General features: G+C 42.0%; 2 protein-coding genes across 2 annotated transcripts; one reads left to right on the forward strand and one right to left on the reverse strand.

Moving 5' to 3' along the window:
* The first annotated feature begins 7,029 nt into the window (after positions 1–7,029).
* On the forward strand, positions 7,030–11,815 carry ca6 (carbonic anhydrase VI). The gene is made up of 10 exons (XM_026154262.2): positions 7,030–7,190; positions 7,762–7,941; positions 8,325–8,473; positions 8,871–8,966; positions 9,869–9,935; positions 10,073–10,230; positions 10,407–10,533; positions 10,669–10,752; positions 10,851–10,883; positions 10,968–11,815. Exons 1-10 carry the CDS (start codon positions 7,100–7,102, stop codon positions 11,600–11,602), a joined length of 1,620 nt encoding a protein of 539 aa, XP_026010047.1. The 5' UTR covers positions 7,030–7,099; the 3' UTR covers positions 11,603–11,815.
* Positions 11,816–11,912: 97 nt separating this feature from the next.
* Positions 11,913–19,700, reverse strand: LOC113013397 (solute carrier family 2, facilitated glucose transporter member 5). Its single transcript, XM_026154267.2, has 12 exons — positions 19,569–19,700; positions 19,367–19,465; positions 19,121–19,281; positions 18,917–19,041; positions 18,674–18,826; positions 18,446–18,571; positions 18,178–18,365; positions 17,942–18,052; positions 17,738–17,839; positions 13,816–13,891; positions 13,467–13,594; positions 11,913–12,281 (listed from the first exon to the last, which is right to left on the reverse strand). Exons 1-12 carry the CDS (start codon positions 19,611–19,613, stop codon positions 12,057–12,059), a joined length of 1,539 nt encoding a protein of 512 aa, XP_026010052.2. The 5' UTR covers positions 19,614–19,700; the 3' UTR covers positions 11,913–12,056.
* Positions 19,701–22,970: the final 3,270 nt, after the last annotated feature.

The following is a 22,970-nucleotide window of genomic DNA, read 5'->3' on the forward strand; positions in this document are numbered from 1 at the left end:
TATGCATCGGTAACAGGTGTATTATTAGCATTTAGTTACAATTAAGTTCCTCAGAAAGGTTGATTTGTAATAGTTTTGCAACAATTGCAGCTTTTTAAAAGTTTATATTTGGTCATTAGGCCACAGTTTCAGTCTTAAAAGGGGAAGATGTGGCATTTTAGTGTGTGAAATGTGAAATGAGAGTAAGGTCTGTTTATTTACTTCCTGCCAAGAGTTAGATGACTTTGCCTTTTTATGGTAATGTGGCAGACTATTTCTTGATCGGGCGCAGCATCTCTACCTGTTGGTGGCATCTTGCATATATATGTCACAGAGGCTTCCTGTCCTCTCTCCTGCCATCTACCTGTGAAACGGTGGGAGGAAGCTGCACTGCCACTCTCTAGAGCTGCACCTGGCAGTGAGGAAGCGTGATAAGAGAACTGATGCTTTTGATCGTTTCTGCATGCCAGTTTTAAATGTTTTCCCACAACCTAAGCCCAGGCTCTCTACACTGTGAGGATAGTTCGCTGAAGAATGAATAAGAAGCTCATGAAGCATGATAGGTCTTTTGCTATTGTACTAAACCAGCTCTCTTGTACATTTGGCTCTATTTTGTTTCCTGTGAGCTGTTTTCATCCTCTGACTCCAAGAAATCCCTAGTAAAGAGGTGACCTCTGCAGTGACGTAGAATATCCACTGCTATGAGAAGAGTGAGATCTGTGGGCACGTCAGCAGTTTAATGTCTTCCAGACACACAATTAAAACAGTGTTTGTCAAACCACAGACTTGGCTAGAACAGTGGTGTCAAACATAAGACCCGAGGGCCAGAATCTGCCTGGCAAAGACGCCAATCCAGCCCACTGCAGAGCTTTGGAAAATAAGAAGGAGGGCATAAACTTTTTTTTTAAACTTGTAATTGCATTTGAATAGATTTTGAAGCTTCTCCTACTCATAAAGACCTTCGATTATGGTCATTCATACTACTCCAAAGTAATTAATTAACAGATAAATAACTAAATGACAGAAAATTTCCTGTTTTGTTTATTGTTTTCTTACCCTGGGTCTACACTAAAACAATCAGATATATTCTACGAATTAACTGATACTTTCTCTTTTTCTGTATATTTAAATATTTAGTTTTTACAATTTGAATCAATCAATTTCCTTCGGGGCCAACCTTCGGGATCAATAAAGTTTCATTGAATTGAATTAAATTGAATGCTGACACATTTCTTTCATTTACCACAGCATCATTTATTTATCATGTAGAAAAACGAAGAAGTGCCCTTCTTTTTCTTATATTCAAATACGTCAGGGATTAAATGTGTAGCTAAACTTCTTCACGCTGACAGAAAGGGGACTTTCACCAGTCACCGGTCACCGGTCTGGTCCGAGTTTGACATCTCAGGGTTAGAGGAAGGCATCTTCAGTTTTGCCACTGCTGAGCTGACCTAAATGAATTTGCTCAAGTGGAGCTGACTCAGACTGTGTTTGTACTGGGCAGCTTCCAGGTATGAGCGAGTGGATCTGTGTGAGCAGGGTTTTACTGGGGAAGAGCCTTCATGCTCAGTGGAGCCTGGCTGAAAATGTTAAATAAAGACTTGACGCCTTCGTTCTTCCTATACCGTGCTATTTCCTTGTGCAAAGGCCTGTTGATTCTTTCTACCATGTTATTTCCATTTGCACAGCTGCCCCATTAGCAAATATATTTTCACATAACTGTCTCATACTCATTCAACTGTGTGGTTTCAAGTAACTTAACTTCCCCTCTTATCTGAGTTTGCATTTCTGTTTTGTTGTTTTTTATCTGATAGGCCAGTGTCTAAAAGGAATCCTCATTTTATTACCATTCTTCAAGAGAATGAAAACGGTGGTCATTTATTAATTTGCACAACTCAAATCAAATATTTTGCACGTCTTCACCTGCGCTACCTTGTTACACGTGAAGCAGTATGGCATGCGGGGCATTTTCTTGTCAAACACCTGACTTCTTTAAGATGATTATGCAATCTGAAAACGCGGTTAAAATTTTAACGGCAGAACAAGACACAGACCATTCTCTGCACACATATTTTACAACAATGTATGTGTGAGCTGAAGCCACAAATAGAGAGACAAAGTAAAGATGCAAAAAAGAAGAAGTCACAAGAAATAAAAGATAAAAATTAACATTAACATACTCCTATATCATACACAAAGGGTAGCATGTGGCCTTGCTCACTGCTGAACCGTCAAACAGCTGTTTCAACAGCATTAGAGAGCATTAGGTAGTCCTGATGCATGTAAAAAAGAAAGTACACCCTCTTTTAATTCTAAGGTTTGACATATCAGGACATAATGAAAATACAGTCTGGTCCTTACCAGGTTCTAAAATGAGTTAAATAAAATCTTCATGATGTGTTACACTGTGTCATTATTGATTTAACAAAACCTAGTGTAAAATGAAAAATAGCCATGGGAATAACTAAACGGTAAATGGACCAGTATATACATAATACCCTTCTACTCAGTTTGAGCATTCAAAGCAGCTTCTACTACAAATCTAATTCACCTAATCACACACGCATTCATACAGTGCTTTTGTATATACCTAAGCATTTTTATCTAACATTCACATGCAGATGGATGCACTGGGTGCAAACTTAAGTTCAGTAGCATGTCTGAAGATGCTTCAACACATGGACAGGAGGAACCAGGGAGGAACCAAGGACTGATGCACTGATCTTTTGATTAGTAGACACACTGCCTCAGCTTATATGAGACACCTTTCCTGGTTCCATAGGAATTTAGAGGGTAAGTAGCAGCCATTGTGAGCATCTCTGTGAAATCAGAAGTGTTGGAAGTTTGCAGGTCTGAAGCATTCAGGTGTTGGTTAACACAATACCAACAAAGACAACAATAGTGACTTTTTTGCTTCCCATTAGTCTGGGAAGGGTTATAAGGGCATCATTCAACAGCCAGAATGTTTATTCATAAGTGGAAAACATTCAAAACAGAGGAAGTCCTCATGAATTCACCCCAAGGTTAGACCGTGGTCAGACGAACCAGCAAAAACACATAAAGAGCTACATTTCAGACTTTACAGGCTTCTGTTAGCATTTTAAATGTTAAAGTTCATGACTTTTGGAAAAAGACAAGTATGGCTTGTTTGGAAAAGTTCTCAGGAGGAAGCCTCTTCTCTCTAAAAGAGCATGACAGCATGGCTTAGGTTGGCAAAATTGGCAAATCTCAACAAACCACAGGGCTTGTGGAACAATGTCCTGTGGAGAGACGAGGCTGAGGTGAAAGATGTTTGGCCACAGTGCACAGCACCAGATTTGGAGAAAAGCAAACACAGATTATCACAACCCCCCTTACAGCAGCTGTCACGGAGGTGACATTAAACTCCCGTGTATATCTATAACTATAATTTTTCAAGAAATGTGAAACTGTCTATCTGAGAGCTACAGCTCGGCTGAAATTGGGTCATACAACAGGACAATGATCCCAAGCACAGCAGCAAAGTGACAACAGAATGACTGAAAGAATCAGATTGCTGCAATGACATAGTCAAAGTCCAGACCTCAACCCGATTGAGATGCTGTGGTGGGACCTTAAGAGAACTGTGCATAAACGAATGTCTGCTAACTTTGATGAACTGAATGAACGCTGTGAAGATGAGAGAACAAATTTCCTCCACAACAATGTGAGAGGCTGATAAAGTCACACAGAAAATGTATTGCTGCTAAAGTGTTTCTGCAAGCTACTGAATCGTTTTTAACACTGCTTCTGCATTATGGTTTCATTTTTTTTAAATAAATAATGTAAAGGTGGAATAGATCATATGTTGTTGTTCATATAAACAGCTTTAGGACCTTAAGTCATCTGTAAGGACAAGATGATTTAAAAAAAAAATATTGATATGTACAGTAAAACCTTTTTCACGTGACTGTATACACAGTAAAGTCAAAGTTAGTGGTTACAACTAACCAGCAGGTCCTCAGGTTTGTAACCTAACGGCGGGCTTGTCAGGAGAGTTTGAAAACAGGAAGGAATATGCGTATCTGAAATGTCAAGTGCACAAAGATGCCTGCAGTTTTATCCCATATTTAAATAATTATACCCAGAATAAATGTGACTTTGAAGCTTTTTACTTCTTCACTCCCTCCATGTACAGATTGTTTACAGCCGAATCCTTCATGTCACCCTCTCCACATGTAAGCTTTAAATGACCAGCTTGCTCTGGACATCATTACATCATTAGACTCCAGTACCGTAACAACTATTATTTACCTCAAGGCAATGATAAACCTAGTGATTTACTGTGGCAGAGGACAGCTTTGCTTCATTTCTGAGCCTTGGCGTGTTTAAGTAAAGACCTGAGGGGCTTCGTATCTGTGGTTTTTTTTAATGATCTCAGTGTTTGTCTGAGTAGAAACCTCCCCAGCTACTTCACCTGTAAAGGTCAATTCCGTTTCCTCAACTATCTTTTATCAGCCTTTGGGTGTTAGTAGTCAAACACTGGAAACAACTGGTATTAATCAAGTGCAGGCCGTAAAGAGGTTGCGGACTGCAGTCCAGAGAGGAAGGATATGCCTGGAACAATGAAAGTCTTAAATCAAGGTGAGTCCTTTGATCACTTTGTAATTTAATCAGGTCTTGGCACACACGTACACACACACAGATTTACCAGTGCAGAGATCTGTGTCATTCTGAGGTCTCTTTTTCATCAGTTTTACTTCTCAGTTCTTAACTTACGTCACCTTATACTTTGATCTTAACCTTGTTCGACAGGTCAAATCCTGACTGTTTAAGAAGATCAATGGCAGCATTAGCTTAGAACAAAGACTGAAAACAAGGATAAACAGCTGCTCCGGCTCTGTCTAAAGATAACACAATGCATCATTTGTTTTTTGTGTTTTATCCATACAGGAAGCAAAGTTTAAATTAAAAAAACAAACAACTGAAGCTGAAGTTTTACAGGCCTATCATGTGCATGAATCTTCTCTGCACAGGGATAGAGACTTTCTGTGATCTCTGCACCATTTTACGACTCAAGGGAAGACTCTGTCTGGCCAATAGAAAGGTCTGTACACCCTTAGTTCTGCGCAGATTAAAAAAAAATCCTATACGAATATTAAGTAATATTTTAAATCTGAGCTACACAGAATCACATATAAAGGTAAGATAAGCCCTTTCAGTAATGCTGAAAGAAAACCAGCAAATCCTTATTAACAAAAACAAAGACAATGGGGAGAAGAGGAAGTACCTTCCAACAGGAAGATGTCTCCTTCAAAGCCGAACTCGGAGAAGGTTTCCCATCAATCTCAACTGGCCAAAGTGAGGGTTAAAAGTGAAGAAAGAACTCAGACATATCTGCAGAAAGGTACAAGGGAATGCAGGGAAGTCAAAAGGCAATGCACAAAGTTTAGGAAATACAATGGCAGTGAAAGTGGGGCGAGTAGAAAGGAGCTCGGTGCACAGTGAGGGGTCATCAGCCTGACCTTGGTTCAAGGTCACTGGATCCAGTCCTAACTATAAGCTTTGAGAAAATACAAAGATTGAAGGCTAATCATAAGGAGAGTGGTTTCACAGAAGAAGACCCTGATATCTGAAGCCTCTACCTCCAGTTCTGCTTTTAGAAACTGAGGGCACCACCAACAAACCTACAATCTTTACTGGGACAATATGGTACTGTGGTGTCATTACGACATGACAGGGTCTGATCACTCAGGACTGTTTTATGCAAGGTGAATAATTATAGATTGTGAATATTAGAGGAGCTAATATGGGAGAAATATTGCCTCTCTTGCTAGAACTTTTACTGCAGCATTTTCAATCAGAAAGAAGCTTTTCAGGAAGCTACTGACAACCTGATAAAAGGGGAACTGCAATAGTTCAGCCTAAAAGTGATGAGTTTATGGACTCCTGTTTTTCAGCATCATTTGGCAACACTGAGCAGGATGAAAGGAGACAGTCCTTTACACTTTTTGAGTTTAGGCCAGCGCCTTTTTTCAGATCATTAGTTGCTGCTATCATCGCTGTCATGAGGTTGCAAGTCATAATGACAGATGCAAAAGACTTTATTAGCAATAACGTGCTGTACATTTTAATACTCAATGAAATAAAAAGAAACACTTAAATATTTACTTAAAAAAATCTACATTGTGCAACGTGACCAGGGCTGACCACTTGTAAACACCTGAAAACCGAGGGTGTGTTTGTGCTGCATTGGGGCGAGGAAGAAAAAATATAAGGAAAGAAACGCAGAACTAACCTTTTAAAATTTCTCACTGGCCATTTCTGCACCCCCCTAAAGACAAACTAAGCGTTTTATTATTAGTATTTTATCCTGGTAAGGACATTTGCTCCTCCGAGGCGAACTCTGACACACTCACACACCCCTTTCACACACTTTGACTGCTCAGGCGTTTAAAGCTGAGGCGTTGGGCAAGTTGCGACCAGCATGCACTAGCAGGTGATACAAGTTGTATTTTTTTTTTGTTTTTAACACCTACCTGCCACTGGCTCCCACAGTTCCACCATATGGTGTTGCTGTTTTTTCTTCTTCAGTTGGACTTGTATGATTGTGTTTGTGGCATTCGTTTCCCACTAATACAGTTCTGTTAAAACCCTACGTCAGCATTTTTTTTTCTTGAGGCAATAACAAGAAATATGAGTAATCAGAACTCGCTGTGACAAAAACGAGTAAGTGTGATGCGACTAAAAAGACGTCGCCATGCCTTAGACCGTTCTCTGTATTTGGAGATTTTTCCAAGTTAAATGAATGCGCAGAGAAAATACTCCTAAATGGATCTTGTTTCTTGATAGAGAGGTGCTCCTGATTGATTGACTGATTTAATCATTTAATCATTGCCAAAAACCATAAACCACTGATAATGACATGACCTAGAGGACAGTGGATTTTAGAAATCAAATATGAGCTCAAACTTAAATTAAAAAGGGAGTTCAGCTGACAGCCAAAAGCTGCTCTCTTGACACTGTGGGACTGCTGGGAAGCGCTCTGGGCGTTTTCAGCAGTAGTTTCACCCCCCGCCCCCCTTTCACTTGCTGTTTCAATCTTGAGAGTAAACCTCTGTGAGGAGTCACTGTCTGCGCGACACAGCCAGGAGACGCAACGATGGAGCTTTTCTGCGTGTTTTTCTCCGCGCTTTTCGCCTATGTGGTCGGCGATGCCATCCCTCATCATGGAATCCACTGGACATACAAAGGTGGGCATTTTTCTTTCAGCGTGTCTGTATTAGTTTTAATATAATTTACGGCACTATTTTTTTTTAAAATCCCCTAGAACTGTGCTTTCACTGGAGTTGAGGAGTGGTGCGTAAAGCGTGCGTAAAGCCGTTTATTGTGCAACACAATGAATTAACAAATAGCATTGTAAAAAAATAAAGTGATTGAAATGAAAATTGGGTTATTACTGTTTATTCACAAAGATCAAATTCCTTTGACTGCTTGGTGTCCCGGGTGACTTATTGGACAAATACTTTTCGGTTAACAGCTGGTTCACTCTTGTAAAAACCATGAAGGGACCATTTGGTGTACAGCGCAGCTGCTGCTAAGATTCTGGGGATGAATGTTATTTGAAGACGCAACATTATTCTCTTGAACAAGCCCCCGGCGTGCCAGGGAACCAGTAACATGTGAGCTAGGTGGTTAATCCATTTCAAAGAAGGCTAATGTAAATCGACAGTTCAAACAGTGTCAGTCTGTTCGTGCATGTATCTCACTCTAGGAACCTTTTGGCATTTAAGCGGATAATCAGCTGTCTGTTTTTCCATACAGAGGGCGCTTTGGATCAAATGCACTGGGCAACCCAGTACCCTGCGTGCGGCGGTAAGAAGCAGTCCCCGATTGACATCCAGCGGCGCAACGTTAGGCACAACCCTGACTTGTTACAATTGGAATTCAGCGGATATGACGCGCAGAAAGGGACTTTTCTCATGTCCAACAACGGGCACTCCGGTAAGAAAAGTCGGCAAAAATAATAATAGTAGCCTACAAAAAACCAAAAATTACCAAGTTTACTAAGTTCACTATTAACTTGCACAGAGACCACCAAACCACAGTTTTTTCTGCAATAGTTCCGGAACTATAAAGCCAATATTTACGTTGATGTTGAGGTAGAATTTGCATTTTTAGAAATCCTCTCTTTTATCTATATTTTCCGAGACTGCAATAGTTTTTGGAAAAGTCATCACTGCATCACATCGCATCAACAGCACTGATAACACTGACCAGCCTGCTGCTGAAATAAATGTAGGCTAAGGCTTTCCGGAAATCAGACATACAGCGGCAGCTATGTAAAGTATTCATGATTTGTGATGATATATTGGTGTCACCATCAGTTCAAATCGACCTACCTCCCAGTATGAAGATCACTGAGGGACTCCCGGGAAAGTACACAGCCGTCCAGATGCACCTGCACTGGGGTGGCTGGGACCTGGAGGCCAGCGGAGCAGAGCACACCATAGACGGGATCCGCTACATGGCAGAGGTAGGCTTACAAAACACAAAGGCTGGCCACTGCAGTAAAGCCAGGTTTTAATGTCCTCCTCATGCTCAACCAACAATTGAGATATATTATAAATGTAGGTGCAGAAGTTTAAAGTGATGTTGGGTTTCATCAGAATGGAAACCAGAATGACCTGCATCTAGTAATCAGCACTCGTTTGTGAAACCATTTCTGAGCTGCGCACAAGCAGCTTCATGTTGAACAGTTTTAAGACTTTCTTTCATTTCATCAAACAGCTGAACAATCGATTTGTTCTTAGATTAAAACTGAATTTAAAGTTAGTAAATGCATTTCTATCTCCTGATGTTTCCATCCAAATCGCAGGTCACTTAGCATATTTGGCACTTAACCTCTCCTGACTCTTAACCTTCTCTTCCAGCTGCATGTGGTCCATTACAACTCTGACAAGTACAAGAGCTTTACTGAGGCCAGAGATAAGCCAGACGGGCTTGCTGTCCTCGCCTTTTTCTATGAAGTACGTGAGCCACAAATACCCCTTCCTCTCTTCTCTCTCTAACCACTAGGCTCGTACACAACTGCACAGAGTACAAGTGTTCTGTTAGACAGAAGACCACAACTGACACTGTGAGAAGTTTAGAAAGTGAAAAATAACATACTTTGCAGTGAAAAAACATAAATTTGGCAAACAGTCTGACAGTCTTTGAAGTCTGCGATACTTTGTTCTGCTCATCCTGCCGGGTTATAGGCTTTATTGAGTCTTCAGCTACACGGCAGCACAGTGAATGAGCGCTTGTTTCCACCGGGCTGCTCTGGATCTCAGACAGCCTGTAACCTTCAGCTATGAGACGCTTCCTTTCCTTTCCTTTGAGAGGTCATCGCCACAGCAACACCACAGCTGGCATCTACTGTGGTAGCAGCAGTTTGGAGTCAAATAATTTAGATGCATCCAAGTGAGAGTTTAAATGCAACTGGGACTTTATTTTCACTTCTACAGCACTTTACTCATAAGTTAATATCTGACATCTATCAAAGAAGGAACATGAAACAGTCAGAATGACTAAAAATTATAACTTATCTATAAAAACATGACCAAAACTGCCAGATGTGTGCAACAGTCACAAGTGACTCATCAAATGTCGGTTGTTGTATTTTTTTTTTTTTTTTTAAAGAAATCAACTTTTTTTTGGTTTCTAGCTCTTTATAAAACAAGTTAATAAATCTGTATTTTTGGTTGTATTGATGCCTTTTAAGCATGTTAAATACAATTTTATGATGAATGTTAAAGCAACACAAAGGTTCTAAAAAACTGTAATAATCCTCTAAAGCCTGCATTTGTGGGGTCAAGTCAGAATTATTTCTTTTCAATGAAAATTTAATCATAAACTTTAACACAGCTTTGTTTTATTTTCTTTCCAGGATGGCCATTTTGAGAACACCTACTATAGTGACTTTATTGCAAACTTGAAGAAAATCAAGTATGCTGGTGAGTTACTCAATAAAACAAACAAACAAAAGAAAAACCCCACATTGCTCTACTTGGGGTCAGAATCCAAATGTGACCTCTAGCTGAGCCATAACTCACTGGTTTAGTTTAACGTGGTGTTTGTGTAACCCTCACAGGTCAGTCCATGAACATATCCAACCTTGATGTCCGCTCAATGCTCCCCGAGAACCTGAACCACTTCTTCAGATACCAGGGCTCCCTCACCACTCCGCCCTGCTACGAGAGCATCCTCTGGACTGTGTTTGATACGCCCATTACTCTTTCACACAACCAGGTAAGGCCGCCCAGAGAGCCCTCTGCTCCAAAACTATTTTTTTCAAGAACTGATGTTTTTTTAAAATAAAGTCATAAGCCTAAGTCCTAAGTGGAAAACTGTTGAAGGGAATTGGTTTCTTTTAAATCTATTTTGCTGCTGTGCCACAAACTTATCTGCTCTTCTGCGGCGTTCAGATCAGGAAACTGGAGAGCACACTGATGGACATGGACAACAAGACCCTCTGGAATGATTACCGCATTGCTCAGCCTCTCAATGGGCGTATTGTGGAGTCTTCTTTCTTGCCGCGCCTCGGGAAAGGAAGTGTGTAGCTTATCGTTACCACACGATTGCACAATGATGTTATTATTTTTATCCTTAGAACTGGTGTTGGGTGGAAGGAGATGTGCAAGCTTGAGTCTATTTCTCAGTGCTTCCTTTGACTGTTTGTTTTTTCAGCATTTTGTCGGCAAGATGAAATGGAATCCAGGCTCCACAAGATCGAGGGTCTGATAACATCCATTGGAAAGAACATTCATTCAGGTGCTTGCTCATCTTAAAAACTGCCAAACATAGCTATATGTAAGAGATGGCTGTATTTACTCTGCAGTGTTTGCTACTTTCTCATTTCTTCCCTTTAGGTGGATTTCACAGCTCAAGGCCTACCAGACATGGTGGGTGGTTTTAAAATTTGATATTGATCTGCAGTTAAAGTAAGATGGCGCTTCTCCAGCCTGATTCTTGTTTTCTGTCCTCAGAAACTGTCTCTTTGTTTCCTTTGGTGCTCAACTTTCGGGAGAAAGATTCTGGCAGTTATGCTTTGGCCAGCCTCAGCCACCCCATGGACCTGGACGCCTTCACCGTCTGCATGCACGTCCTGCCTCAGGTCGAAGGAGTCCACACCGTCATCTCCTACTCCAGCAACGGCAATGACAACGAGCTGATGATCTCCCTCGAAGAGGGCAGGGATGCGAGAGAAGTCGGCCTCTGGATTGGCAACGAGTTTGTCAACTTGCCGCACAACTTCAAGCCCAAGGACTGGGTGAACTACTGCATTACCTGGTCGTCGCACACCGGCGGTGCGGAGCTCTGGATTAACGGCATGGTGGGGGAGCAGCGGTACCTCAGAAGGGATTATACAATCAGATCTGGCGGTGTGTTCCTTCTGGGCAAAGACCAGGATGGCTTACTGGGAATCTTCAATGCTGATGGCTTTGTGGGGAAGATGACTGATGTCAACGTGTGGGACTATGTGCTGACCACAGCAGATATCCGAGACCAAATGCAATGCATGAATAACAGCATGGTGGTGGGAAATGTCTTCAGCTGGGGAAACACCAAACTGAGCATGTACGGAGGGGTGCAGCTGGACAGTCAGTACAGATGTTCCTGATGCTTCTGTTTGTATGAGCTTCAACATGCTGCAACAAGGCAGAATATCATCTGTTGATGTTGGGGATTTGATTGAATTGTTGGTGAAGGGTTCATGGTATGTTTTACAAAGGACAAAATGCTTTTCAAGGCGCCTACAGGCCAATATTAAAAAGACGTCACAGCTTGAGCCATGTACTGCATTCATATGTCATCAATAAAAGCTTACAAGAGACCTGCTGTCTGCTCACTGACTCCTTCACACGTCCTTAACGCTGCATCTAGTGCATACACCGACTCACAGCAAACCTTAGCCTGCATGAAAATCTACCAACATCTGCAGGCGCAAATACAAAGAAAAGGCACACAGAGGCATCTAAAATGAAAACACTGTCAAGTCTTCTACCACACACACACTCCCTCGCTCCACACCCGCAGCGAATACTTCCTCTTCTATCAATGTTCTCCTTCTTTCTTCAGAAGGGCGTGGCCTTCTGTGCATCCTGTGGGCTCTCTTTGAGGCCTTTTGGCGGCAGATCGCCGTCACCCAGATTTAACTCCACTTTGTTCCTCTTTGCAAACATCTGGAAGACCTCCAGGAAGGTCTTCTTCTTTGTTTCGGGCACCACCAGCCAGATGTAGATCAGGGTGACCAGACAGATGACGGCAAAAATGATGAAGCTGTAGGGGCCCAGGCCTCGCTGGGGAGAGAAGGAGAGGAAATGTGATTTCTGGGTCCTCGACATGAAATGTAAATATGTCAGGAAGACAAACAGAGCAAACAAGGTGAGGTCAAAGTGAAACACTGCTCTTTATAGATGTTTCTCAAGCATCTTCTTCCCTTGATTACACTTTCAGGTTTAAACATGTAAGAGGAAGTAAACATGAGATGAAGCTTATGTTTATATCTAAGATCACGTCATTCAGTGAAAACTCCTACACATAATGTCTCCTCATTTAAGATTTTACAATATGTTTTCTGGTGTTATAATATTCAAGCTCCGACATTATGTTTCAGGCGTTGTAAATGCAGTAAAAAATGTTTCTGGCACTCTCTGCATGTTTGCATTCCTCATGTATCTTCCTCCTCCTCATTCCCTATGTTGTGCCTCTTCTTGTCCTCCTCTTATTTTGTTTTCTCTGTCTGTGTTTGTGTACGAGGAGTAGATGAGCCACTCCCTTTCCAGTTTTTCCCACTTCACTCGATGACCGAAACCAACACTGTTCTCTTGTGCTTAGATCCACCAGCTTCCCACCTGCCTGCCTGTTTTAATCAGCTGATTTGATCACCCCTGGCTCCAGTCTGCCCTGTTTACTGTGAGTCAAACAACAAGCTAGTTTTGCACACAGAAACTGTTCCTGACTAGTTCAGCAGCCAGCAACACTAAGCCATCCACCCAAGAAAAATCACTCCTTTTTTGAGCATGCACAATAAATGTTCTAAATGTCACCTAAGGTGAAGTGTGCATCAGGTAGGTGAGTGATAGGTCCAAACTGCATTCTCTAGCATGACAGCAATCAATAATAAACAGGAGGAACCAACTGGTTTTTTTGTTTTGTTCTCAGTTTGATACCTGAATCAAACCTCGGCCTCCATCTCATCCTATCCCCAGCATCCTCCTGTGTCACACAACTTTCTGCATGTCCTCCTTCACTACATCCATAGATCTCCTCTGTGTTCTTTCTCTTTTCCTCCTACCTGCCAGCTCGCCAGCTTGCTTGCAAATCTATGCAAACTGAAAAGAAAATATCAAAGTAATCCAATTATAAGTGACACAAAGGATCACAATATATCGAGGACATAAACTGCCTTGCTGGTTATGCTTGATAAAACATCTGGAACTAATTCCACTGAAGTCTGAACCTGTAAAAATTGAGTGACTAACCTCGAGGAAGGGAAAGATTAAACCAACGACGAAGTTGGAGAGCCAGTGGACGGAGCCGGCCACCATGAACGCCGCAGGCCTGGCTGTTTGCCGGAACATCTCAGTGGCCACCACATAAGGAATGGGACCTGCAGAACAAAAATGCAATTAACCACAACCAAAACACTCGAGACAGACATCATCAGTCTTCACAGTCAGAGAGGATGCTCATGTCTCAAACAAACTGAGTGCTGATGTACAAACTTTGATTATATGCCTGGTTACATCTAAACAACACTTCAGCTAATGGAGCGCCCTGCTGTAATCAGTATGTGTGTAAATACCAACAGGTCTACTCAGACAGACTCACTCGGCCCTATGGCATGTCCGATGACGTAGACGATGACAGAGGCGATGCTGACATAGGGCATCCATGTCACAGTCTCCTGCAAACACAGACAAGCAGCTCTCAGTAACTATTCCTTCTGATGTTTGTAAGCAGGAGCAACATTAACGGCTCCACATGGAGGCCTTGAGGATCAAAGGCAGATGATTAATGTGCCTACTCTCCATTGTGTCTCTAAATTGTGCCTTTACTGCTGCTGAAAATGACGCCTGTCTGAAAACATTGGCTCCAGGTGAGGTTGCAGGTTTGAAGGAGGGCAGCACTGCGTTGGCGGTTCTCTCTAATAGTCAGTGTTTAGTGTCAGGTGTCATGGCTCCTGCAAACAAAGGGGCCAAAATATCACTTTACTGTCTCAGACCATGATGGGAATCCTAGACGTACAACATGATTACAGGCTGGTAATCTGTAGCACAGTGACACCGTTTGTTATTTTGGCTTTTTACTGGTTGCGTCTTGTTTAATTATTTTGCCAATCTGTCATCATGTCCTATTCTGCTGTTCCTTAGCTGTCCTGCAGGAGTTCTCACTGTGGCTTTTCAGAAATGGCCAAAACATGGGGATAAAGTGCAGGTGAAATTAAATCAAACATACAAAGATTACATCTTTAAATGGCTATCATGGTTGTCTTTGGCTCTGATCACTACTCGACTCAGCGCCACAGCTAATTATGGATATCCAATGAAACTCTCAACCTGGTAGCAGAACACAAAAGAACAAAACCGGTTGACTTTGATTCAGTAATCAAAGTCAAATTATTTAATTATTTACTATATTATTTTTAGTTACTATATTTATTATTATATTTATTAGTTGCTGCTTACTCAATCTACAAGTGCGCAGGATGATGAAGAGGGACGCATTCTGGGAAAGTGGTTGGAGACCTGAAGAAGCATTGTCAAGGCATGAAAACTGCACACTCTACTACATGTTGCGAGGTCTAAGTGACAAGTTGAATTCCACCAACGACAACACCAAGAAAGCAGATGGTACCTTTGTGCGCTCCAAACACCTTCATTGTTGGAAAGAACATGGCCTCTACAACCATGACCCAGGCCCAACTACAGTGCCTCCCGAAATCGACCCCCACCATTTCCCATTGTCGGACACCGAACCAACAATCGAAGAAGTCAAGCATATGAATGGGAAAACACCCAGGCTAGACCACGTCGCTGCAGAGGCAATCAAAACAGGAGGGGATATCCTCATTTCTCAACTGCATGGACTAATTCGACTGATCTGGGGAACAGAGGAGAAGGTAAAGGCCACAGCCGTGAGTGCAAGAACTACCGTGAAATTAGCCTCTGTTCCACCACTGGTAAGATCACAATGAAAATCATCCGGTTGCGCCTGCAAAAACATTGTGAGCAGTAAAGCAAAGAAGAGCAAGCCTGTTTTCGACCTGGGAGGGATTGCTGCAATCAGATTTTCATTCTTCGCCAACTGATCAACTAAAGAGTTCAATGTAGACAGAGGACAGGGATTGTGTTCATCGACTGCAAATCGAAGATGATCTTAAACAACAATATCTATCCATCGAGCAAGCAAAGGTCAAGGCCATAGATCGCAAGGCCTTGAAATACATCGTTGACCAAGCTGGAACCCCTACGGCACCCACAGCCTTGTATTGGCTTCATAGACCTCCTTTGCCAACTGCTAGGTAGGGACAAAAGAAAAAGAAAAAAAAACGAATCATTGTTGTCTGACCTCCAATCCACCTGCATCCAGTTTCCTGCCATTTATCATGTGCCAGATGTTTGGTTCAGCTTTCTTTTTTGTTTTTTTAAATCACCAGAAGCCCTTCCTGTCACAGTCCCAAAGGGATTTGGGTCTCCTCACGGCACTGAACTGGGATGATTTGATCTCTAAACCACTACACTATGGAGACAAAGCTGTTTTTAATCTCTCATTTTCAGAAAACACATTCAGCAAAATTGGACAAATGAATAGCAGTTTCATGATCAGGTGCAGTCTTTACTCTTGTTCAAATTAAACTGATAACATATGTGCTTAATTTTTTAATTTAAACAGGACAAACTATAAAGTGTACAGGGCTATACTGTACACTTGATCTGTGCTCAGATCCGAAGTGATCAGACAACACTTCACAGTAAAAATGGATAAAAACCCAAAGCATACCACAAAAGGGACCCAATAGTTTCACAAAGAAGAAGAAGAAATTCTTTGATGGCCTGATCTCAACTTTGCAGTTACAGTAGATGAAGAACGATGTATAAAACATAGCCTTGAACAGATATTGGATAAGTTTTTGTTAAACCACTTAAGTAAAAGCTGAAAGTTTTTATTTCATTTATATGTCATTTACAAATGTGTAAGAGGAAAAATACAAAAACCTGTTTGTAGAGGCCTTTTCAACAATGCAGGTTCAAACTGGGACCCAAGACCAACACTGAGGTGATGTTTTTGTGATGCTTTTGTAGTGAAGTAGATTTTGGGTAGGTTGGTTTCTTACGTGATGTCCACGAATGCAGCGCTAACATCCACACCCTTCCCAGCCAATAATTAGAGGACGTTATAAGAAAGAGCTGGGCTTCACTAACAGAGAGCCATTTGGCATTCTTTCCCTGTCCAAGGTGGCCAAGAGCGTTAGGCGGCTAAGCACTGCAGAGCGGTTTTATTTCTTCAGGAAAGCTACTCATTTTAGTATTGCCCTTTAAAAAGTGGATCGTGCCACACTGTTGTAGGCTTGTTGTTGTTTTATGGACTGGCCTTGACTGGCTCCTGGTTTTATGGTCTTTTTTACTCTGAATTGTTTGTATTTTGATCATGCTTTTATAAAGAATTGTATCTTAGGGTGTATTTGTTCTTGTTTTGTTTACATCTCTTTTACTGACTTGTTTGATCTTTTGTGTTTTTTTGGGGTTTTTTGCCTTAATGGCGGTACGGCCGCTTGTTGTGGGGCTAGGCACGTGAGGTGGAATCCCCCTGATACATGAGAGTGTACACACTGGGAAATAGGTAGATTGGACCCTTTAGATTGCAGTGAGAGTGACAGTGAGGTTTGCAGTGAAACTACACGTGTGAGTAATTGATGGCACCCTTGGTCACTCCTCTCTGTAGGTTGCCTCCTCAAGTTGCCGGTCTCCACTATTTTGTTCAGTTATTTTACCAAAATGCTATTTTACTAGAGTAGCACCGTAGCAGTGAGCCTTGTCTTTTTAATCATTGTTTGTTAATAAAGTGTTTAATTATCGGTCTTGCATTGTCAGCCCTGCTACCTTAAGAAGTTCTCTTATTTTACAGGTCTATGCTTTTACTAGTTTTTCCTAATAAATATTGATTGTAAAAATGTTCTGCCTCACCTCTGCTTGCTAATAACGAGCTTCTGTAACTAGTATGGCATTTGCATTGGCTATAGAAATCTCTCCTGGGGTGTAACTCCCTCCCCAGGTGGCGTTGTCAACACCCTTTAGTCATCTTTACTGGTTATCCTCCTTTGCGCCACCACATTCTGATAAAAGTCCATCCATTTTGACTTAAATGGATGAAAGATGAGTGGGGGGAAAAGCCATAATCATGGTCTCAACAGCAGCAGTGCCTCTATTTTTTTTTATTGCAGTTAAAACCATGAGTAACACCTTCATAATGTGCTCTTCATTGATTAATTATTCAATAGAGCTGGAACCCAATGGGGACAAAGTGCAGGTGAGGGAACAAAATTAAAATGAAACAGATAAAGATGAAGTCTTTAAAGGCCTGTCTATAGCTGCAATTAAATCAACCTCATGCGGCATTACTCTCTGATCCTGAGAGGTCTTACAAATCTCCTCTGATTCTTTCAAGGTTGGGGAACTAATAACTGAACCACTAGAGGGCAGCAGAGTGACAGGTTGCAGGCATTAGTAGTGCTGACAGGTCTGTACCATACCTGCAAGTTGAGTGCGACAGTGAGCAGCACACAGGCTCCGCAGCAGATCCCAAAACCACAGAGGAGGAGCAGGCGGCGACCTGAGGCTTCCACGATGAACACCTGGGATGACAAAACCCCCGTTCACAGTGGTTATCTCCATCTCACATGATCAAACAGCAGACAGACAAACAGCTCCTCCCCTCAGCTTTGCTGGGTACCTACAGCAGTTATGGTCATAAAGACATTCACTGCTCCCGTTCCCACTGTGACATACTGGATGTCACTCTCCCTGACTCCTGCAGAGCCGTATATGCTGTCGGCATAGTAGTAGATCTGAGAGAAAAGAGAGAAATGCATTATGGTTATAACACAACAGCCTGTGAATAAGCAAGAACATAGATGTTGTCATGCATCCTGAAACTGAGAGGGACGAGGACAACTGGATGGGCACGTCTCACCGCATTGACACCCGACAGCTGCTGGCCCATCATCATGACGACTATGGAGATCAGCTGCCAGCGAAGAGAGCGCTGGGACAGCAGGGAGAACACACTCAGGTGACCTTCGGCCTTCTCGGACTGGTCCTCCTGACGCATCTCCAACAGCTCGCTGTCCACGTCGTCCCACCCACGCAGGCGCTGCAGTGCTAAGAGTGGAAATGCATACAGTGCCATAAATGCTCAGTTTATCTTCGATGTGTAGTTGAGCAACATCGCACTTTCTTACCTTTCGTTGCTTTCTTCTCGTCTCCATTCTGGATGAGCATGTACCTGGGGCTCTCAGGGAAGAAGGGGAGCAGCAGGAGCTGAATCGCGGCGGGAATACCAGTAAGGCCAAGCAGGAGGGTCCAGCCTGGACACACACAAGGAACACAGATACGCTTTTAAACCTATTCTTAAGACCATGTCTCAGCATCTGATGAATAAATGATCAAACATGTACAAACTTAACTACCTGTGCTGTTTCCCAGTATGTTTCTAATGCCCAGCACTTGGGCGCAGAGGATGCCAAAAGTGATGAAAAGTTCTGGAACAATGCAGAGAGCTCCCCTCAGGTTTTTGGGAGCGATCTCACCCAGATACATGGGCACCACAGTGGAAGAGAGACCTGCAGATGGGAAAGCATGCACGGGTGAAGCTAAACCGCCTGATCACGCCTGATCCTTAACCTGGGCTGTTGTTAAATTCGGGAGCTGACCTGCACAGATGCCTACTATAAACCTGGCCACAATGATGATCTCGTAGGACTTGGCGATCTCACTGACTCCCATCATTATAGCAGGGACGATGGAGAAGATGTTGTTGAAGAGGAGGGTGCCCTTCCTGTAGCAGGGATGAAGCATTAGTTCCAAGAAACATGCAGAGCATGCTAAACTACACGTGGAATAAAGCAGATTCTCACCTCCCAAGTTTGTTGACCAGAGGGGCCACCATCAGAGAGCCGAAGAAGCCTCCGAGAGGGAACATGGACACGGAGAGAGACCACAGCAGAGTCAGGACGTTCTCCTCCATCGGGCTGTGGTAACGCTCCATGTAGGTTGTATTATAAAACTGCTGCATGAACTGAAAAGAGCAGGAGAGCACTGATAGGAACGAATTATCTTCCCAGCGAGTTCCATTCAAGCTTTTCTTTCTTTAATCAGCTTACCTGCGATGGAGAGTTGACCACAGAGACATTATAGCCGTACTGGAAGGACGAACCAAAGGCAGCTATGAGTGTTGCCAGCACCAGGACTACAGTTAGCCTCTGTTTTTTGTTGGGGAGAGGGGGACAACATCAGAGCGCTATTTGAAAAGTCAGAAAAGAAAATTGTGACCATGGTTGGGATCACACGTGGACTGTAACTCACCCCTTTCCTCTCCACAGGCTTTCCCCATTCCTCGGTGTCCGCCATGGCCGTGTTTGGGCTCGCTGTCACTTTCAGCAGTAATAACAGCACACTTTATTATTACTGCCCACTGGATCCTGCCTGCCCTTTGGACACCAGATTAGAGAGCGTGGCATTGGTTTATGGTTATCGCACTCATGTTGCTAACTGTGCTCTCCGGTTAATTAGTTTTTTAATTTTTCTTATGTAATACACCTGGAAGATTAAAAGCGGATATGAATGTTGATATCTAAATCTTACATTGCACTGTACCCTTCACTAAACAAGATCAATTGATGCAGCTGTCATTAAAGGAAAGAATGATAAGGATAATGCATCTTTATTGCTTTATTGATCCATGTGCAGGTGGATTTATTAAAATATAAATAATTATATAACATAAATATAAATTAATAAATAATTCTTATTAATAGTTTTAGAAGAGTTTTAGTCTGAGTATTACTGAAACAAACCTTTGTTTCCACGCAGCCACTTTTAAGCAGATAATGAAACCACAAAGTTTGATTTTATACATATATAATTGTAAAGCTCAGCAAATTTTCATTACACAGTTGTGCTAATTTAAATTTGTGGTTTTACAGGAAAATATTTTTATTATAAATAGAATTATTTATATGAGGGAATTAAGGTAAATATTTATATTCATATTAACCATTGGAAACTGTGCTGATTTGTCCAAACTAGAAGATGGTCTATATTAATTAGGCACTGGTTATCTGACAATTTCCTTCTTCTTAATGCAGATAAGACAGATATGATGGTCATTGGAGCACATAAATTACATTATTTGTCCCAAAACTTTGCGCATTGATTAATGTAACACTCTCCTTACTAAGCTACCGAAGAAAAGCTTTAGAGGTTTACAGATGGTACAAAAGGCAGCTGCTCACATTTTAACCAAAAATGAGAAATATGAACACATTATTCCAATACTGAAATCTCTTCACTGGTTACTTTGTCAAGTTTGAGCAGGCTTTCAACGGTTTGGCACCCTCATATCTCTCTGACCTTTTACGGACGATACCTATCAACACTATTACTGAGACTAACCACCTGATCCTGTCACGGCGAATAGAGTGAACCGTGTGGGGAAAGATAAATGAGGATCCACACGCAGGCACTCGCTGAAGGTGTGAAGGTGGTTTATTGTAGAACAAAGGTGGGAATGGCAACACGGAACAAAACTGATCTATACTGAGACAAACTAAACTATTGAGCAATACTGGAAGAGCATGTTGGAGAAGGACGCAACACATAAAAGTGGCTAGTGGATCTAAGAGCAGACCACAGCAACCTGGCTCAAGAAGCTGACTCCACTCTATGAGTGTCTGGCAGTACAAGTGAGCCAGCTGCTAGTCAGTGAGAGACACCCAGAATGGCTAAACGAAGGCCGGACAGTCCTGATCCTCAAGGACCTCCAGAAGGGACCAGTCCCATCCAACTACTAGCAATAACCTCCCTTAGTACCACATGGAAGCTCCTGTCAGGCATCATAGCGGCCAAGATAAACAGGCACAAGGCTCATTAAGTGAGCAGGGTACAGAAAGGGATTGGCAGGAATAACAGAGGAGCATAAATCCACCCACTGGTAGACAGAGCAGTCGCCTGCAAGGCCAGACTGACCAACCTGTGCACTGCCTGGATTGATTACAAGAACTGGATGGTCCATATGACTGCATCCCCCACACCTGAGATCCTAAAAGCTTCACCAGGAACTCAATGGGGATGTGGCATAAAATACTAGAGGCCAACTTCAAGTCAATAGCACAAGTCACCACAAGCTTCTCCAGCTTCTCATGTTCCTTCTTCCTGATGTTGCTGTCATTCGGTATCGTTACATCTGTCACCACAGCCATCTTCTTCTGTTTGTCTACCATCACTATGTCTGGTTGGTTAGCCACCACTATTTTGTTCATCTGTGTCTGGACGTCCCACAGGATCTTAGCTCGGCCATTCTCCTCCACCCTAGGGGGCGTATCCCATTTTGAGCTTTTGACTTCCAGGCCATACTTGGCACAGATGTTTCTGTATACTATGCCAGCCCCTTGGTTATGGCGTTCCATGTATGCCCTGCCTGCTAGCATTTTGCTGCCATGTGCTGGATATTCTCAGGGGGATCTTTACACAGCCTGCACCTGGGGTCTTGCCTGGTGTAATAGACCCCAGCCTCTATGGATCTTGACTACACTTCTCCAGTCTGAACGACATTCCGATGTCATCGTTGTATCCTGGTGGTGTGGATCAGTGAATTGATATCTCGTTCACTCTTTGCATGCAGCTTGATGTCATCCATGTACAAGAGGTGGCTGAAAACTGCTCCATTCCATAGCCAGACTTGTCAATGATCTCACTGAGGGGGTTCAGGACTATGCAGAACAGCAGTAGGGAGAGGTCATCACCTTCTTACATCCCACATTTGATGGTGACTTGTGCTATTGGCTTGAAGTTTTACTTGCATCTATTTTACTTGCATCTATTTGAAAAAGTGAGTTTAAACAAAACAAATTATATGCTGGAATATGCAGAAAATAGATTTAAATGTTAAACAAATTTCTTCCATTCAGAGAATGTTGGATATAATTTAGTTTTTGCTTGATACAATGTGCATAAAGTTAAAATATTAAAACTAATAAAATGAGTTTTAAAAAGAGAAATTTTCATTTCATGGAATTTTATATAATGAAATATGCAGAAAAAAGAGAATTGGACTGAAATGTCTATTGTTTTATAACATATTCAGGTTGTGTATTATGTTTTTAAAAGCAACTAAGTAATAAAGTAACTAATTACTTTTGAAAATAAGTAATCAGAACACTTTATTAAAGGAAATTGTGTAAAGTAACGGGATTACTTTATTGGAGAAGTAATCAGTATTAGCAACTAATTACTATTTTCAAGTAACTTGACCAACACTGCTCATAGATATTTACAATCTTTATATTTGAAGATATTCCTAAATTAAACGAATGCGCAGAGAAAAATGCTCCTTAATTCATGTTGTTCGTGGTAGAGAGGTGCTCCCGACTTATTTATTTATTCATTGTCAAACTAATAATGACATGACAGAGATGACTGTCGATTTTAGAAATCAAACATGTGCTCAAGCTTAAATTAAAAACGGAGTTCAGATTACAGTCAGATGCACAAAAGCTGCTTTTTTGACGCTATAGGATCACTGGGACCGCTCCGGGCGATGTAAGCTTAACGTCTGTGCGGAGTCGCTGTCCTGCGCGACAAAACCGGGAGACGCGGCGAAGGAGATTTTCTGCGTGTTTTTCTCTGAAGAAAATCTGTATGCGATGCCATCACCTCATGATGGAATCCACTGGACATACAGGGGTGGGCATTTTTCATTCAGTGTGT

Source organism: Astatotilapia calliptera, chromosome 20 (genome assembly GCF_964374335.1).
Source record: "Astatotilapia calliptera chromosome 20, fAstCal68.1, whole genome shotgun sequence".
NCBI lineage: Eukaryota > Metazoa > Chordata > Actinopteri > Cichliformes > Cichlidae > Astatotilapia > Astatotilapia calliptera.

Bases quoted from the DNA above. Each gene is read 5' to 3' on its own strand.
- LOC113013397 (XM_026154267.2), bottom strand. From the start codon at position 19,613: ATGGCGGACACCGAGGAATGGGGAAAGCCTGTGGAGAGGAAAGGG. The intron at 19,466-19,568 runs GTGAGTTACAGT...AACAAAAAACAG, and splicing joins AGCCTGTGGAGAGGAAAGGG to AGGCTAACTGTAGTCCTGGT. The intron at 19,042-19,120 runs GTGAGAATCTGC...TCCCTGCTACAG, and splicing joins CTGGTCAACAAACTTGGGAG to GAAGGGCACCCTCCTCTTCA.
- ca6 (XM_026154262.2), top strand. From the start codon at position 7,100: ATGGAGCTTTTCTGCGTGTTTTTCTCCGCGCTTTTCGCCTATGTGGTC. The intron at 10,231-10,406 runs GTAAGGCCGCCC...TGCGGCGTTCAG, and splicing joins TTACTCTTTCACACAACCAG to ATCAGGAAACTGGAGAGCAC. The intron at 10,534-10,668 runs GTGTGTAGCTTA...TTGTTTTTTCAG, and splicing joins GCCGCGCCTCGGGAAAGGAA to CATTTTGTCGGCAAGATGAA.